General features: G+C 36.8%; 1 protein-coding gene across 6 annotated transcripts in view; it reads right to left on the bottom strand.

Annotated features, from left to right (window-relative positions):
- Positions 1–17044, bottom strand: part of CNTN1 (contactin 1) — a 287326-nt gene that overhangs the window by 99303 nt on the left and 170979 nt on the right. For all 6 annotated transcript variants that reach the window (XM_010974876.3, XM_010974883.3, XM_031462744.2 and 3 more), the window contains 8 exons: positions 15079–15285; positions 11397–11496; positions 11060–11241; positions 9901–10025; positions 9117–9234; positions 5454–5604; positions 3100–3227; positions 2609–2784 (listed from right to left, as the gene is read on the bottom strand). In XM_010974876.3, the coding sequence (XP_010973178.1) occupies positions 2609–2784; positions 3100–3227; positions 5454–5604; positions 9117–9234; positions 9901–10025; positions 11060–11241; positions 11397–11496; positions 15079–15285 (1187 nt within the window). The remainder of the gene's footprint in view (positions 1–2608; positions 2785–3099; positions 3228–5453; positions 5605–9116; positions 9235–9900; positions 10026–11059; positions 11242–11396; positions 11497–15078; positions 15286–17044) is intronic.

Here is a 17044-nt window from a genome sequence, read left to right as displayed (position 1 = left end):
ATAGAAATGTTGCCAGAATTAAATAAAATGCCAAAACATGATTTAAAATATATATATATACTGATATATTTGCTGGTGCAATTTGAATAATAGACAAGGGCAGTCAGCAGTGCTCCTTCGTCTGTATTTGATGTCTCAATACCTGCCATCCCTGTTAGGTTTTCGCTCACTGAGCTTTGGGTGAGAAGAGCCCTTCCTCTGAGAGTGGTCTACTAGTGAGCCCAGAAGCAGTTACTAGCCATTAGGACTATCTTCCAAAAGGCGGATCAAACGCATATAGCGTTTCACTCACATTTGCGTGGTACATTTAGCAGTGAAGTCTGACTTTGAAGTCTGCTTTAAAAGAAAAAGATGCCAGATGAGTGTGTGTATGTCCATGAATGACTGAAAAATTGTGCTGAACACTGGAATTTGACACAACATTGTAAAATGATTACAAATCAATAAAAAATGTTAAAAAAAAAGATGCAAGGGATTTCTTAATAGGTGTTTCTTGGGTTCAAAAGACATAATTTAGTTTAATCATTTATTTTAAAATACATTTCTTATCTGGGCCTTTAAAAATTATTTAAAGAGTTAAATTGACTTGCCCATCTCCAAAGTGCTAAACGTGTGCCTTAGAGGTTTTCACTCACTGAAGTGGCCTGTTCAGCCAGTGAGTATGTTTTCTGCCACTGATCATTATTAGGCTCCTGAATTAGTATTTCAGTTATTTCTTTACTTTTCTCTTTTTTCAAGCCATAGGTCTCTTTCTTCTTTTTCTTTCTCTTTCTTTCTCCTTCTTCCCCTCATTCCTCCCATCTCTCTTTCTCTTCCTTCTTTCCTCTTTTATTAATTTCTTTTTTTATATTTATTTACATCAATCAACACAATGTAACTATTTTAAAGACCATAAGGAGGCTCCACATATGAACTTCCACTTAATTTAGGGCAATTTTATGGCCCCAAATCTATTTTTGTTGACTTCAGTACAGCTTTAAGTAATTACCTGTATAAACTATGCATGTTGCATTTTAGAAATTATTCAATATATAACACCAAGGGACGAAGCAAATTCCAAAGTCTACTTTTTCAAAATAAGATCTCTCTGTTTAGCTCACTTTTTTTCTTATTAAAATGAGTAAAAACTGAGTGCTATTTTCTTTTTTTGTTTACAATTTGAAGAAATTATTAAAGACATTGGTACCAAGTTTACTACTATTGGGCATTCTTATGATTAAGCACATCAGAATAGACATATAAGGAAAAAATTATCACATGGTATAGTGTTAAAAGTGTTCTCTCTACAAATTCCCAGTTGTTATTTTTTTAGCTTTTCTTTTTTAAATTAAAAAAAAACACATTTTTTTAATCCAGTTGTTATTTTTTTAAAGTGTGAGTTTGGTTCAGAAACTAAAAGACACTGTAGGCTTCCTGTAGACGTACAGTTATAGCCAGATCTGTCAGACTAAAAAGAAAGACCTGGAATTACAGTTTCCACATGAGACGTTGATACTGTATTGATAGTTGTTCGGTGAATCTAGCTAATAAAAATGTAAGAATAAATGTTTCCACTGAGTTAAAATCAATCTTAACCCGATTAAAGGCTTTGTTTTCACTTTTTCAAGTGGAAATTTCTAGAATATTTTTTAAAGAGTTAGACAATTGAAAACAGATTATAATAGGTACATATCAATCTTCAGATTTCACAGAACTTGAAAAATCTTAAATATTTTCCTGAGTTAATGCAAACTTTTATTAATAATTGACTTCTAAAACCAAAAGTTTTCTTAACCAAGCATAGGTCTTTAGGCTCCTAAATGATTGCTGTTATAGAGAGCAGACTGGTGAGAGCAGTGATCAACTTGCCCTTTAAATCCACTGTAATTTAGACAATCCTATCAATGGGCCCAGGGCGTTCCTGTGCGCACTGGTACTCCTGCATTTCTCCCCAGTCTTTTCCTCTATTTTCTTTATTCCCATATAACACATCACTACACTTAATTATAGGACTTGTATCATGTGTACTTCCCCATTCTTAAAATAAAATACAGCCATTTAACTCTTTAAAAAATCACATGGACTAGCTCTCCACCCTCTCCCATGGAAGTATTTTGTCTATTTCTTACCCTCAAAGAATGCAATAAATGCCTTAAAGTTACCATTATAACAAAGGATATGTTCCATGTTCTTACCTCATTTAAAATGAATATATATATGTACATGCCTGACTGGGACACTGTGCTGTACACCAGAAATTGACACATTGTAACTGTACTTCAATAAAAAAAATTAAAATTAAAAAATAAAATAAAATGAATGTGAAGGCACTTAGAACCCAGAGTACAGATATAATGAGGCAGAGTACATATTAATATAAAAATTGTATAGTAACAAAGTGGAAATAGACATAATGCTCAATGAGTATTTATTGATTAATATCTCTACCAAATCCTCAGGGCTGGCCATTTTTAGAAAGGGTCAGGAATATTACAGTTAATACAAGGAGACTTATGAAAACTTTTTGCCTGTTTCTCACTCTCATGTAAATGATTATAGTAATAGCTGTTGCAGTGGAGACACACAGGGGTTGTTGGGATGTTAATAAGATGAGACTTAAAACACGTACCATGAAATTCCGCTGGTAGTGAATGTTCTCTTTGTTAAAGTCGATCACATAGCCGTTGAAGGACCAGACGAATGTGAGATCCAGGGCAGGATCAAAGGAAGCAGCACACTGCATGGTGGCATTTTCTCCAACAGTGATATCAACATTAATTGGGGCCAGTATAATTCGTGTGGGATCTATGCATTTTTAAATAAAGGAGTAAAGCACAATTCAAAAAACTGTGAGACACTATATGATCTCGTACATTAAAAGAATACAAATCCACAGAGTTTGAAATCTTTGTGCAAAGGTATGGGATGTTTTCAAATTCAAATTCCAAGACCAGTTTCATCAGGCAAGAGATTTGCCCAGAAGGCTTTTGAAATGGAAACATTAATATATGGATTGTTTTAGCCACCTAGTGCTGAATCACGTCTTACAGCCCATTAGGAGTTAAGCACTGTCAAAGTTAAAAAAAAAAAAAAAGCATAATTAATCAAATGGTTTCTTACCTGTGATAACAAGAGTCCCACTGCTATTAGCTTTCCCTTTATTATTTTCTACAAAGCATGTGTAGATACCGCCATCATTCCTGGTAATGTTATTGATTTCCAAGCTGCCATCCTCCCAAATGAGCATTCTGTTGACATGAAAGAAATACATACCTCGTAACATTAATTTAATGAAATATGTTACTCTTCTGCGTCTTAGATTACAAACACCAACATCTTTTGATGGTTAACATTTTACACAAATTACTTGACAGAGAGACCTTTTTTTAAGATGAAACATTCTAGCCTTGGTTTAGAATACTCTTTCTCAGCATTGCTGTTAAGAAAACCACCTTTGTCTTTTTCTTGGACTATTGAAGTCCTCCCTAACTGTCTTCCTGCTTCTACCCTGACCTCTCCACAGTCTCTTTTTCCATGTGTCAGCCAGACATGGAGCCATATGTTCACATTAGTAGTATCATGTCACTCTTTGGTTCAGTGATGTCATCACTTGGGAACTCAGAACCCTCCAGTGGTTTTCCACCTCATGCATAGTTAAGAGCCACAGTCCTTGGATTGTGCTTTTAGGCCCTGGACAACTTCACGATTTGTTTCTCACATTTTTCAGGTTTTTTTTTTTTTTTTTTTTAGTGGGGCCTTCAGTAAAGCTCCGCCTGTAATTCTCGTTAGTATAGCACGCACACACGTGCACATGCACACACATGACACTACTGCTTCCTGCCATTCCCCCTTCTAGCCCTCTTTCCAGATTCTTCTTCCTAACACAGACGTCATCAGATTTACTTCAGTTTTACATATTTATCTATCCTTCCATTAGATGGTAATATCATGATGTCAGGAATCTGTGTCTACTTTGTGGCCCTGCCTCCAACAAGGTAATATATCCACTCATTCATTCATTCATTTATTAGGGAAAAAAAAAATCTATGTTCCAGGAATTCTTCAAATTGTGAGACACTAATCAATAAATAGTCATGCAATCAACCTTTTTTCAGAAGAGCAAGCTACATGGAATTTGATTAAAGCAACATGCCACCATAAAATGACTTTTAAACCACTGTGTGACAGGCTGAGACTAGTCACAGATCTGAAAGAAAAGAGATGTGACTGCAGGACTTCAATGCCGACTTTGAAGTTAGGACAGACTGTCATTTCCACAGCTACAGAGAAATACAAATGTATCTTATTTTTAGGAACTTTCAAAGAAAGATATTGTAAAACCTCCCTTAGTAGAAGCTTTTGTAACAGATTAATATTCAGGAAATTCTTCTATGAACAGAGACTAAATCTTTCATATTAACAGAATGTAAATTGGCTCCCTCTGCCTTCTCAATAAAGGCAAGAAGCCCAAAACTCATATATATATATATAACTTTATTAACTATAGCCTAAGAAACACAGTTCTGAGAAATCTTTGGTTGGAGAGGCCCATGACGTTGGTCCTTATCACTTTTTCCATTAAGGAGAGAGAGCTAATGATGTGTCCAGTAGGGAATGCTATGTCGCAGGATGTTGCAGGAGTGAGTACATAAAAATGGGACTACCTTCTGATTACGCATAAAGGTAAAATTTCCAATCATCTGTAACTCTTCTCCGTTTTCCTCTAAAGACCACCATGCTGATTTTAGTTTTTTGCATTCCTACACCTCCTCTGCTCTCTGCCCTAGGGCCTTTGCACATGCTACACTGGCTGCCTAAACTATTTCCTACTCCCCAACCTTCATATTTTCCAACCTGACTTTCTCCTCTGCATATTTTAGTGCTCAGTATAAGTTCTTCTAGGAAACTTACAGCAACCACTCAGTTTGATTTTTACATAGACAGTCTATGCAAGTCACATGCTTTATGTTTTCTCCCACAGCCACCAAAACATTGATAGATGGTCTACTTCTTAGGAAGATTAGAAGTTCCTGTTCACTTAAGAACATGGGAAGAGATGTTTGTACTTTGAAATCACCTTTTTATTTCCATACTGAAATATTTAATAGGTTAATTGCATAAAATTAAATCAAATATGAATGGCTATAGATGCCACTGTCAGGGGGAAAAGGGTTAGATCTTATTTTATTTCCTGTTGTTAAGTATTTTTGTGGCCTTAGGCAATTTATCAAAAATCTCTGAGCCTCAGTTTTTAAAATTCTTTATAAATTGTATAAGCCTAAAAATTGAACTCAGATTATAATAGATACTGACATTGATGGGTAAATACTTCTATTCACCTTGGAACTGTGATATCTTCTTTGGGGAAAAGTTGGAAGAAAGGATATGTACATTATTAATATGAAAACAAGTTGTCTATAAAGTAAGTTCCCCAAATAGTGAATTGCAATCGGATTTCTGGTTTCTGGACTGACCTGCTGCTGTTGACAAGCCTCTCTGTGCCTTTACTCCATAAAAATTTTGGTTTAGGTGCGGCTTTAGGTTTGCATTCAATTAGAACTCTTCCTCCTTTAGCAGCCAGGATCTTTTTCTTCATAGGATTCATTTCAAAAGTTGGAGCCAAAGCTAAAAGGAAATAAACGATTATTTTTCTCCTTGGCTGAAAAAGAAACAAAATTTTCTTCTATAACATCTTTTATTCCCTTTTGATTAATAATCAATCTCACCAAACATCATCAGATGTGACCAATAGACACTTCACACAGGATAATAACACCTTTTTCTTTCATTTACTAGTTAAATGAAGTTAAATGAAAGACTGGAGGAAATTGAGTACTATTAGTAATATTGACACATGTTCATAGTCAGTATTCTTACTTACACTTTAACTAGTTTACAAATGAAAGAACTGATATCTATTAAGATGATATATTTTGCCAAAGGTGACACAGGCAGGAAGTTATCAAGAGAGAGTCACATTTGAACCTTGTTCCATTTGATTTGCAAGCATGCTCTTTTCATTAAATATGGCTGCTCTTTCATTACACAAACATTTATTGAGCCCCAGCTGTGTGCAGACACAAGGCGATCCCTTAATAAATGGAGTCCCCTGCCTTCAGGACCAACCTACAAACAGCTAGGGGAATGCTATTTCCAATTAATTGAGGAGGACCTGATGCACCCGTAGTTTATCCTTACCTCAGAATTGAACAATAATTATGAATACAGGGTATAGAGTCTCATAAAAGGTTACTCCATCAGTGATGTGCTCTAACTTTGCTCTGTGTCTCCACACCTAGCTCATTCTCAATCTCTTTGTATTTTTGCAGAGTCTGGGGGGATTCCATCTACCTAATACCACACATTCCAATCATCGGTAACTTTCCTTTCTGGAGCCTTTTCTAGCCCTAAATTTATCTTTATCCAGGTCTTGACCCTTCAATCTCTCATCCCATGATTCTCAAATTTTATCTGCACATCAGAATCATCTGAGGATCTTGGTAACATGCTGATTCAGGAGGTCTAGGGCAGACCTGAGATATAGCATTTCTAACATGCTCCCAGGTGTCCCTATTTCTGCTGCTGCTGCTCTGAGAAACACGTTTTTATAGAAAGGATTTAGCTTCTCCCATTGTTCTTTTAGTCTGAGTTTCTATAATCGGCAGTAAGTAAATAAGTAACCAGCCAACCTGTGTTGTACACCCAACACAGTGTGTAGTATTTTGTACAGATAGACTCAAAAATTATTGCTGGTGAGATACCGCTTGTAAAATATGAGAGAAATTTTAATAGGATTATATTTAAAAAGTCTAAATTCATCTAGAAAAAGAGAAGTTTTCTTGAATCAGTTCAGTTTTTAATAGAATAGCTGATTTGGTGCAGTATGTAAATGACTTCATGCTTACTTTATATTTGAATTTCTAGTAACAGAACCCAGAGTATGTTTATATATATATACAAACATATATAAACATTATATATATATTCTCTTTGGTTCTTTACTGAGCCTACCACAGATTAGTATCTGGTGCAGAGTAAATACTCAACAGTCATTTGGTGGATGAATAAATGAGTTAACTAGACCATTCAGGAAAGGAGAGAGAAACACTTAAAGGTAATAAACAAAAATAGATTGAGACAAATATAAAGATGCCCAGAAGTCGATCTCAGGCTTAAAATGCTTAGTTTGCTTAATTACTACATTAATAGACATACGATTGGAAGATTTTAGCTTCAAGACAGATTGTTTTGGTCAGAGTTGTTGAATTCTCATCCTATTTTTTAATGTGTAACAATTAACAAGAAATTTAAGAGAAAATAAAAAAGTTTACATTTGGGAAAGAATTGAAACTCACCTCATGCCTTCTCTAAGAGTCAAAATGATTTTATTGCACGAAGCCTAAAGATTGAACGTCCGTTTGATACCCAAAGAAACTAGATTAAATATATTACCAAGCAATTTTGACTTTAGGAGAGGGAGAAATAAAATTTGATCCTCCGCATTGTAGTAAGAGGCAGGAGAAGTTAAAATTAAGAAGGCCTCAACTCTTCTTGAAGTTAATTTTCTTACTACTTTCCTATAATTCTCTCACTGGCTTTCCTGTTCTTTAGTGTCACTCAGTTTGCAGTGATACCAACAACGTGGAGAATTCTGGGTGTAGCAAGAGTGAAAGGGCCTGCGCTGAGTCGCTGCTCTACCCTTTCAGTAATCATTTCCGGCAGGGAAAGCCTGGCTACCCGGACTCATTACTTACAGTACGACTAAATGCGGTGACGCTACTTCCAGTAATCTGAAAAGGACATGATACAGTAAGACCTTAATTAAAGTGGTTTGTAATGAAAATATGTAAAAAATCTCAAGAGAGATTTATGGGGTAAAAATGAGAAATTTAATAGACATAATGGGAAGAAAGGATGTAGTGGATTGTGTCATTCTTTAGAACAGCAAATCTTTCAGGAGGAGAAGATGTGGATGTGAGAGAGAAATAATGAATTCAGCTTCAGACAAGCTAAGTTTGGGATATTTGTAAGTTTACCCGGAGGACCGTTTCTACTGAGAAGCTTTTAGACTGAGCTTGAAGCTAAGGATAAAATTCTGGGCCAGGAATATGAGTTAAGGGATCACTGATAGTTAATGGGAGAAGAAGACATTACCAAGGATTTAAAAAAAAAAAGTTTAAATAATAATTATCTAGAAATAATAATAACATAGAATATGTGGAAAATGGGGAAGAAAATGGAGTGGAACCAAAGGAATAGAACTCTGGAAAAGAGCAAGATTTCCAACTGAGCAGAAGGGGTGAAAAGGAGAAATGAAGGAATGAAGGTGGTCAGGAAGAAATAATCTGGGACTGTGAGAGCATGGTGTCAGCAAAGACAAAGGAGAGGAGAACTGACCTCTCTCTAACACGACCAAGAGAGGTAGCTTGAGATACAAACACACACACACACACACACACACACACACACACTATGTTTGTTGAGAGCAAAGGTAAATGGATTAATTTTGGACAAGAGGACAGATACATCTTCCTTTGGATAAAGACTATTGAAAGGAAAAGCATAGTAAAGACTCAGATAGTTTTGAATAAGGGATGGGAAGTGGAAGTAATTTCAATGGTTTTTGATTTTCATGCAGAAGAAGGTAGTATGAAAACAGGAGTCAGGGTTGGGTAAGGGGCTTGAGGAAAGTCCTGAAGGTTTTCAGTAGCAATTGTAAAGTGTGAGACCCAGGGAATGATAAAGCTAGCAAGTGCTGAAGACTCGGCTGAGGCTGGGAGGCTGGGTCACAGCACTGCAGGAGCATCAGTCTGCACTGTGTGATGTCCTGGCAGTGTTTAGCTGCCCAGACATAGGAGGCAAAGGAGAGAATAAGACCTGTAGAAAATGGAATGTGTAAAGTTTGCTTTATCATTTGAATTTTTTTAAAAAAACCTTTATACTCCATGTTGCCCCAAATGTTCTTTAATGCAAGGAAAAAAAGATAATATTCCAAATCACATTTTAGAAGCTTTTAATTCAAATTTCTAATTCAAGAAAGTAATCTGAAATCAAATATAATCTATAGGTGCCCCAGGATCATTTTTAATGTGCTGCTTTCTTGCTAATTGTTAACAGAAACCAGAAATGATACTAACCCAAGATCTTCAACTCCGCATTTGCATAAATGGCTCCATGTGTGTTTTCCGCTATGCACTGGTACATGCCAGCATTTTCAAAAGTCACGTCATATAGTCTCAATTCCCCTCGATGATACTGGAAAGAACACAAAGTAAAACACATTTCCTTGATAAACTTTAATAGAAATGATTTCATTTAGACTTGGGCTTGGTTGGTTTTTCATTGAGGTACATTATTTTTGTATTTTTGCCCCCACTGTTAACTAAGCCGAGTGGTGTGGATTTTCATGGTATGGGGAAGTAAAACCCACTTACCATGCCTAGTGGCTCTTGTCTATTCATCCTACAGAGCAGAGAGTCCACCTTTTCCCCTCTTGGCCCAGCTGGGAGATTACAGTGGGTGGGTAGAGAAGGACCCCACTGCTGCTACTTGTTCCCAGGGCTAAAGGTAGGACCTTCGCTCTTACCTCTGTGTCTGTGGGGTCAGGGAAGCAGTGGCAAGAGAAAGAGGACAATATCAGGTAGTGGAGATGGATGCACAGGAAAGGGGGGAAAAGTGGAACAAAGGAAATGATAAGGAGAGAGAGAGAGAGAAGGTAGACATAAGATTACAGAAAACTGTGTTAACTGAAAAAAAGATACTTTATGTTCACTTTCTTGTTTGTTTTTTTTTAAGGAAACATATTTCATGGCCTAGATGCCCTTCCTCTATTGACACTCCTGCTAACTTTATCCCAGGACCACCCAGAAACGTTACCTGAAATACGGGCTCAAGAACTGCAAAGCACTTGAAAATACATACCGAATATCCGTTCTTCAGCCATCGGATTGTAGGGATGGGCTTCCCTGTGGCCACACAGGGCCAGTAGAGATCACTGCCTATGTCCACCTCTGTGTCATTGATGTGTTCTACCCACTCAGGAAATGCTAAAAAATAAAGAACATTGTAAGTGTCAAATGCTAGTCTCAACATCCATCATCATCTCAAGGGGACAAATAATACACTTGGTTGACCTTCTTCTGGAGAATATTCAGAGAGTCTGAGTGTCCTAAAATCAGTGATGGAGCCGTTGAAATTGTATTTCAATAGGTCTGCACGTAAACTTTATCCTACATTATTACAGCATGCAGTAACTGTAATTCAATTCATAATTCTTTTTCTATTTGTGAACCATGTTTTCTTGGAAAGCTACTTCACGAATAGCACTAAAATAATTTATCTGTTTCTTGTGACATAAGTCTTTCAAATGACATTTAAGGATTTAAAGAATTATGTTTTAATTTATTATGACACCATCTCATCCCTGTTTGGATAAAGATGCAATTTTTCCCACTCCCTCGGGTATATATTAATCTTCCTTTTGATGAAACTTTCAGATAGTGGCCACTGTGACATCTTACTGTGGGACTAGAAAAATGACTTGTTCACTTAAATACCATTTCAGTATTAAAAATTACATAGAGTAGCACTGATAGTTGAAATCTTGTTGAGTGAAATTAATCTTAGCTTCATCATTTGATCTGATCTACTGAGAGCTAAGGAAAAATACAAGAAAAAAATGAAAAATATTTCTAAGAACTCTCACCCCTAAAATTGCTTCTAGATAGCAAGCAGATCAGCAATCTGATCATCTTTTTGAGTATTTAAATTGTTTAAGTTAATTAGTCCAAATGAATGCCTGTAAATGAACTAATATAAAATAAGGAAAGAGGTGGGAGAACACTACTATTGATCCATTGGTGTCCCTATGGTACCAGCAGCGTAAGTTCATAACTTCTACTCTCATATTTGTGATTTAATGAGACCTAAGACCAGTATTTTATCCTTTTGCATAATGTAGTAACCATCACTACTTGTAAAGTATTAATCATCTTATATTAGTTTTTCAAGTCTGAAAATGGCTTTAAATAAGATATTGAAAATTTAAATAAGTTACGGAAAATTAAAACAATATATCTACCTTGAACATAAATTCTTGCCTGGTGTTTATCCTTTCCTCTAATGTTCTCAGCCTCACATTCATATGTGCCTTCATCTTCTAGCTGAATATTGAAGATCTTGAGGACAGCTCCAGAGGTGCTGATCTCAGCCGTGCTTGGCATAGGTTCTAGAACCTTCCGCCATCGGATATCAGGAACAGGACTTTAAATAGGAGATAACAAAAGCTAACAGCCCACAGCACTCAAAAGGCAATTACTTCATGTTTGTAGCTAAACATTTGCAACAGTTCTTTCCTAAAACAATACAGAATTTAATGCATTTCTATACATGTTCACGAAAACTGTGAGTATACTTACTTGCCAAGTGCAAAACATTCTAAAGTCACATTCTGGCCCATCAATGCATATACATCCTTGAATTGAACTACAATGTCAGCAGGATATGGTTTTGTTATTCCTAATTTAAGAAAAAAACATAAACGTCAACTAATTAACAAGCAGAGTTGGGTTTGTTTGTTTTTTTTGACACTGTGATTTTTACAGGATTAGAATTGCTTCAATATGGAAGAGCTTTATCTGTACAAGTACTGAAAAATACCTGATCATGTCACAAGAAATAGATTTGTTTGTTTATGCATAGTAGGTATATAGTATACATTTTATCAAATATTTTCAGTCACATTGGCTCATTCTGCTAAGTGTGTAACCAGTTTGACTCAACACACTAAAAAATTCAACAGTTCTTTGGGAGCATCCAACATGTGTAAAACATTGTTCCAGGTACTATTTGGGAATGAGGAAGGAAGAGAAAGAAAGGAAATGAGGGATAAGGGAAGAAAGAAGAGTGAGGAAAAGAAATAGGCAAGGTAAGAAAAGAGGAAGAAAAGGAGAAAGTAGTGTCCATGGAGATGAAGGCCAAAAGGAAACAATCTGAAAAGAGGGAAGGAGAGAGGGAAAGAAGAAAAATGTTTATTCAACCATCACTGTGCTCATCAATAGCCATAACTTTATTTATTTAGCGTATCAATACTGAAAGATGTCCTACTCCCTCAGTCTTACAGTGGGTGAAATGGGCTCAGACAGGGTAAAGACACTGTTTAGGACCACAGCTTGAGTGTGTACTTTATACTAACGCTAGAGAGACAAATAGATACACAAAGCCCTGAAATACAACCCAAAACAAAAATAAATGCTCAGAAAGAGCAGCATCCAAGGAGGATGGTGGAAGGATGTAGGGGCCAAGGAATTTCAGGCGAGGCAACTGAATCAGACTGAAGAAATAGCATAATATGACACAACTTCCGGAGTGTGCAACAAATTATGAAAGATCTAGGAATCAAAAATAATCTTGAGGTATATATAGTTGAAGATGAGCTTGAATTTACAACCTAGAAGGCTTGAAATTATGATATTAAGTATTTTTAGACTAATATCCTCAATGGGTAACTACCAATGGGTTTTGATAAGAGAAGAAATATGAATCTTACCTTTGGTTTAAGTAGAAGACTTTGTTGACAGTTTTAAAGGATGGGATATGGAGAAGGAGAATAGAGCAGAGAGTCAGATATCTAAGGGAGGGTGTTTCATAAAATTCAGAAAAATAGATGAGGGTCTGAACTAAGGCACAGTCATAGTAGGAACAGAAAGGAAAGAGCAGATCCAAGTTGTCTTTTAGAGGCAGAACCAACAGTACCAGCCCTTGGATCAATGTTTTCTCAAGATGTAGATCAAAAATCCAATTTATCAGAATCACTGGGATGCTTATGGGATCTTCAGATTCCTGGGTCACATCCTAGGCCTGTTGAATCACTCTCTGGGTTCCACATTTTCCTTAGACCTCCCAAGTGCTTATTTGCTAAATGAGAACCATTGAATTCACTGTCCTGAGGATGACAGCGGAGATGAGTTGATGATAGAAACACTACCCTGAGTTATTGCTAAACGAGAACTTTGATGGTATTGCTAATTGAGATGAAGAGCACCAGAAGGGGAGGCTTAGAAGTGATAAAAAGTGTGCTTGTAATATTTCCAACTTAACATCCTTAAGAATCTTCTATGTGACAAGTCCACGATGTAGGGAGAATTAAGGACTAAACACGGGAAAAAGTTTTGCAGATGTGAATTTGGAGTCATCCGTATAGGGCTACTATGGAAAAAGGTGTAAATGGGTGAGAATGTCTGTGCAGTGCCAACTGGTGCCTGCCAAGGCCTGGTAACCCCCAAACCTCCAGCCCTTAGCCATCCACCTGCTCCTCTTCGGAAGATAAAGTACATCCTTTCCTGATGTGTGTTTGCCCTAGCAAAATTAACAGCTCTGGATAATGCTGAAACAATATAATGAAAACTCCAGACCAACTGGTCTGTCTCAGCCCCATGTCTCCATCTTATCAGTCATAAAACCCACTACCTTGTCATATACCAAAGCCCCTCACCTCACTTATAGCCAATCAAAAATCTGTTCCCCTATCCCTTTGTGTTCACAGCCCCTTCCTCAATAAAAGACCCTACAAGTTCACCCCAACACTCACACATGCACATCTTGTCTGTGTGGCCTGTTGTGGCCTCTAGCAGCATATCTATTAAATGTTTTCTTTGTCTCAAACTTTTCCTCGTCTCTGGTACATTCTTTTACCACCCATGACGCTGGCCGGCCATGTTCCCCAGCAATCCAAAAAAAGATTAGAAAGAAATATAAGAAGGGGAAAGATCTGGTGAAGGCTAGTGCATCGATTTTTGTCAGAGAAGCATGTGGGAGATGAGAAGAGGCAGAAGGAGTCAGAAAATTTAGAGAAAGAAGGGAGGGTTCAAGAGCAGCAGAAGGGATCAACAGTGTCAGAGCTCCTCCAGACTCAGGCCGGAAGAGGTCTTTGGATTTAGCAAATAACAAGTCGTTTTGATTATTCAAGATTGTTTGCATTGACTACAAAATAATGTGCAGAGGGGAAGGAATGGAGGAGAGTCTGAAGACTCAGAAAAGGAAAGAAAGAGTGATGCTCCTAAATGAATCAACAGGATGTGAACCAGACCACCTGGAGGAATTAGCTTGAGTAGCAGGAGAGACATTTCTTCCACTGAGACAGGAAGTAAGAGGTGAATAGGAGCACTGAACTTTGAGGGGAGGGGAGGGAAGAAAATTGGGAGTTTTTACGTGATGGCCCTTTCTTACTCTGTGCAGTAGTGGTGAGAGTATCTTCTAAGATTAGAGAGGGGAAAAAAAGCCAGAATATCAGAAGATAGTTACTGAAAACAATCGTGTGACTGCTATTTTGAGAAGATTAATAAAAACAGAAGCTTTGTGAAATGATGGAATTTTCCACATTGTCATACGAAACTTAAGGGTAGCCAAACTTAAGTCTGCCAACAATAGACCTAGTATTTCCTCAGGAGCTTGAACTCAGTGACACAACTGTAGCAGCAGGACTGAAATAAAAATAATGTGAAGTAGGAAAATATATTGTGATCTGATTTTCTCAGGAGGTGGTGCATTAAAAAAAGGAAGGTAATTCAACTGGAGCCTAGGAAAAGGTCAGTCAGGAATGTCAGTGGTCATCAAATATGGCGCCACAGTAGTGATACCCCTCGCTAACTGCTTACAGTAGAGAGGCAACTTATATACTTATTTGCTTCATGTAAGTAGTTCCTTTAAAATGTCAAAGTAATCCAACTGCCTTTTTATTCCTCTTTCTGTAATTACTATAGTTTGTTTTGATCTAATCATTTCTTCTCTTTTGTGAATTTACTAAGAAGTAAGATTGGCCATGAAGCAAAAAGATGCTGGTGTAACTGGTATTTGGCTAACGATTCAGCTTTCTATGCATTCCCAGAACTAGAGGCAACCAGTCCAAACTCAACCATCTTTAGGCACTTTAGTGAGGTAAATCTTCACTATGAGGAAAGCTAAGGAAGACTTTCAAAGTATGTGTCATCTGTTTGCCCTGATGGAGAAGCCAGCCAGTCAAACCATGGGATATTTCTTTTCATTACTATGGGTGCCATAGGCAGATAGCATGGCAAAAACAGAGTTTAACAAAATACTCACGTTCAGGTAGTGGAATGAGTGGGATAAACTTGCTGAACACGCTCTTTGTAATAGAAGGACTGGATACAAAGCAGGAATAATTGCCTCTGTCTGATGCCTCAACGTTGGCGATGTAGAGATTGCCATTAGTCTGAGACACGAATCTTCGTTTATCCATTGTGATAAATACAGGGAATTCATTTAGAAGCCAGCGGTAGCTAAGATCATCTAGAAGAAAGCATTATCTACTAACCATTAAGTTCTTCTCCGAAAGCAAAGATTTTGTTTTCTAGTAATAAGCTAGCACATAATCTAATCAGCTTTGTAGAGCAAATGTTGGAAACAGGCCAAAAAGTGCACATTTTCTAAAAGCTATCGCAGTCTGAGTGATATACACATAGTGCTAAGTAATTATCTTTCCCTCTCAATTATTTTATGGAAAACTAATTTTTTACTTTTATTTCACTGACAGGCTAAGTGAAACTCAAAGAGGCTAAGTGGCTTTCTTAACATTAAGTAGAAGTAGACGTGGAATTTTGAATCCGGTTCCAATAGTTCAAAAACTTACGACCCACTTTCCCTACTGCATTTTACAGATAAAATCAAGATCATGAGCCATACTATGGCTTTATATCTTTTTCTTTTTGTACTCCTATTTTAAATGATAGATTAAGGAATGAATTGATATAACCTGTTCCGGTCACATGAAAAAGTGAAAACCACAGAAACAGAGAAAGGCACATTACTTGTTTTCTTAAATATTAGGAAGTAGATTATATGGTAACTCTTAACCATAGGAAATTCCTTTGGCTGAACATACTGGCTGTTAGGTCAAAAGGTGAATTTCCTTGTTAATTTGCTGCTTTTCATGCAGGTTTCTGTTTCTGCTTTGGGGACTCCCCTTCTCCACTCCAACCCAGCAGTCATACATGCACAGGAGGGGACTACTGGGCCATGCATACTTCTCAGTCACAGAATGTCGAGTCCCTTTCAAACATCACAACCATGTGAAGACGGCTGCTGCTAGGAAGATCCCCTCAGAAAAAAAAGGAGATCTCAAAGTACAAGTTTGAAAGGATTTCAGGCATGAAATAATCATGACAAACCACCTTTTGGCTTTAGGGAGCTCAAGGCAATTGATGGGTGAAGCTGCTAAAGGGAATGGGAAAAAGAGTTAACAAAGAAACACAGAAAGAACTGCACACTGTACACATCCAGTGTGATTGGGAAGAAGGACCCAGAGGATGTCACCTTGATTAGCTCTGTGACTTTCTCTAGCAATATACAGTATCATAAAAATGAATGAGGATGGTTATTCTGTTTTTCAGTCTTAACCTTTTAATTATAAAAGTATATTTAATTTTCAGAAATTGAAAATACAGATAAAGTTAAAAAGAAAAAGACAATTAAACCACCATAGTCCTCCAACTCACAGTTACCATTGTTAGCACGTATCTTTCTAGACATTTATATCTGTGAATGATTTCATTATTTTAATTGATATCCTCATGTTGATTTAAGGTCAGGTAAAAACCACAGAAGGCACAACATAGGAAGAAACTTTGGGGGCTGCTTAAGTTGCCGCAATCGGTTTCTTGGAATTGGGCAACAAATAACACCATGTAATTTTTGATCCAAAATAATACGTATAGTATACTTGAACAGACTGAGAACTTGTCTGATTTTAAAATAATGTCTTCTATTCCCACTTAAAGAGAAAATCGATATTTTTGTAATGATTCCTGGTCACAATTAAATTCCAAAAAATCAAGACCAATCAGGAACATATAGGTTTCCTTGCAGAAAAATGATTTTCTTAACCATACAATGACTTAAAGATACCTCACACAAAATGCATTCAGAATAGTCTGGACGCCTGGTAGTTTTAGGAATATGGAGGCCTGTATTTTAATTCTAGACTAGGTATGATTTTGGTCAGGTTATTTTAATCACTCTATTCTCTAAATTTTAAGAGAGTTTTCTGGGT

The sequence above is a fragment of the Camelus dromedarius genome, chromosome 11 (assembly GCF_036321535.1).
Source record: "Camelus dromedarius isolate mCamDro1 chromosome 11, mCamDro1.pat, whole genome shotgun sequence".
In the NCBI taxonomy this organism is placed as follows: Eukaryota; Metazoa; Chordata; class Mammalia; order Artiodactyla; family Camelidae; genus Camelus; species Camelus dromedarius.
This window is presented reverse-complemented; position numbering and strand designations above follow the sequence as displayed.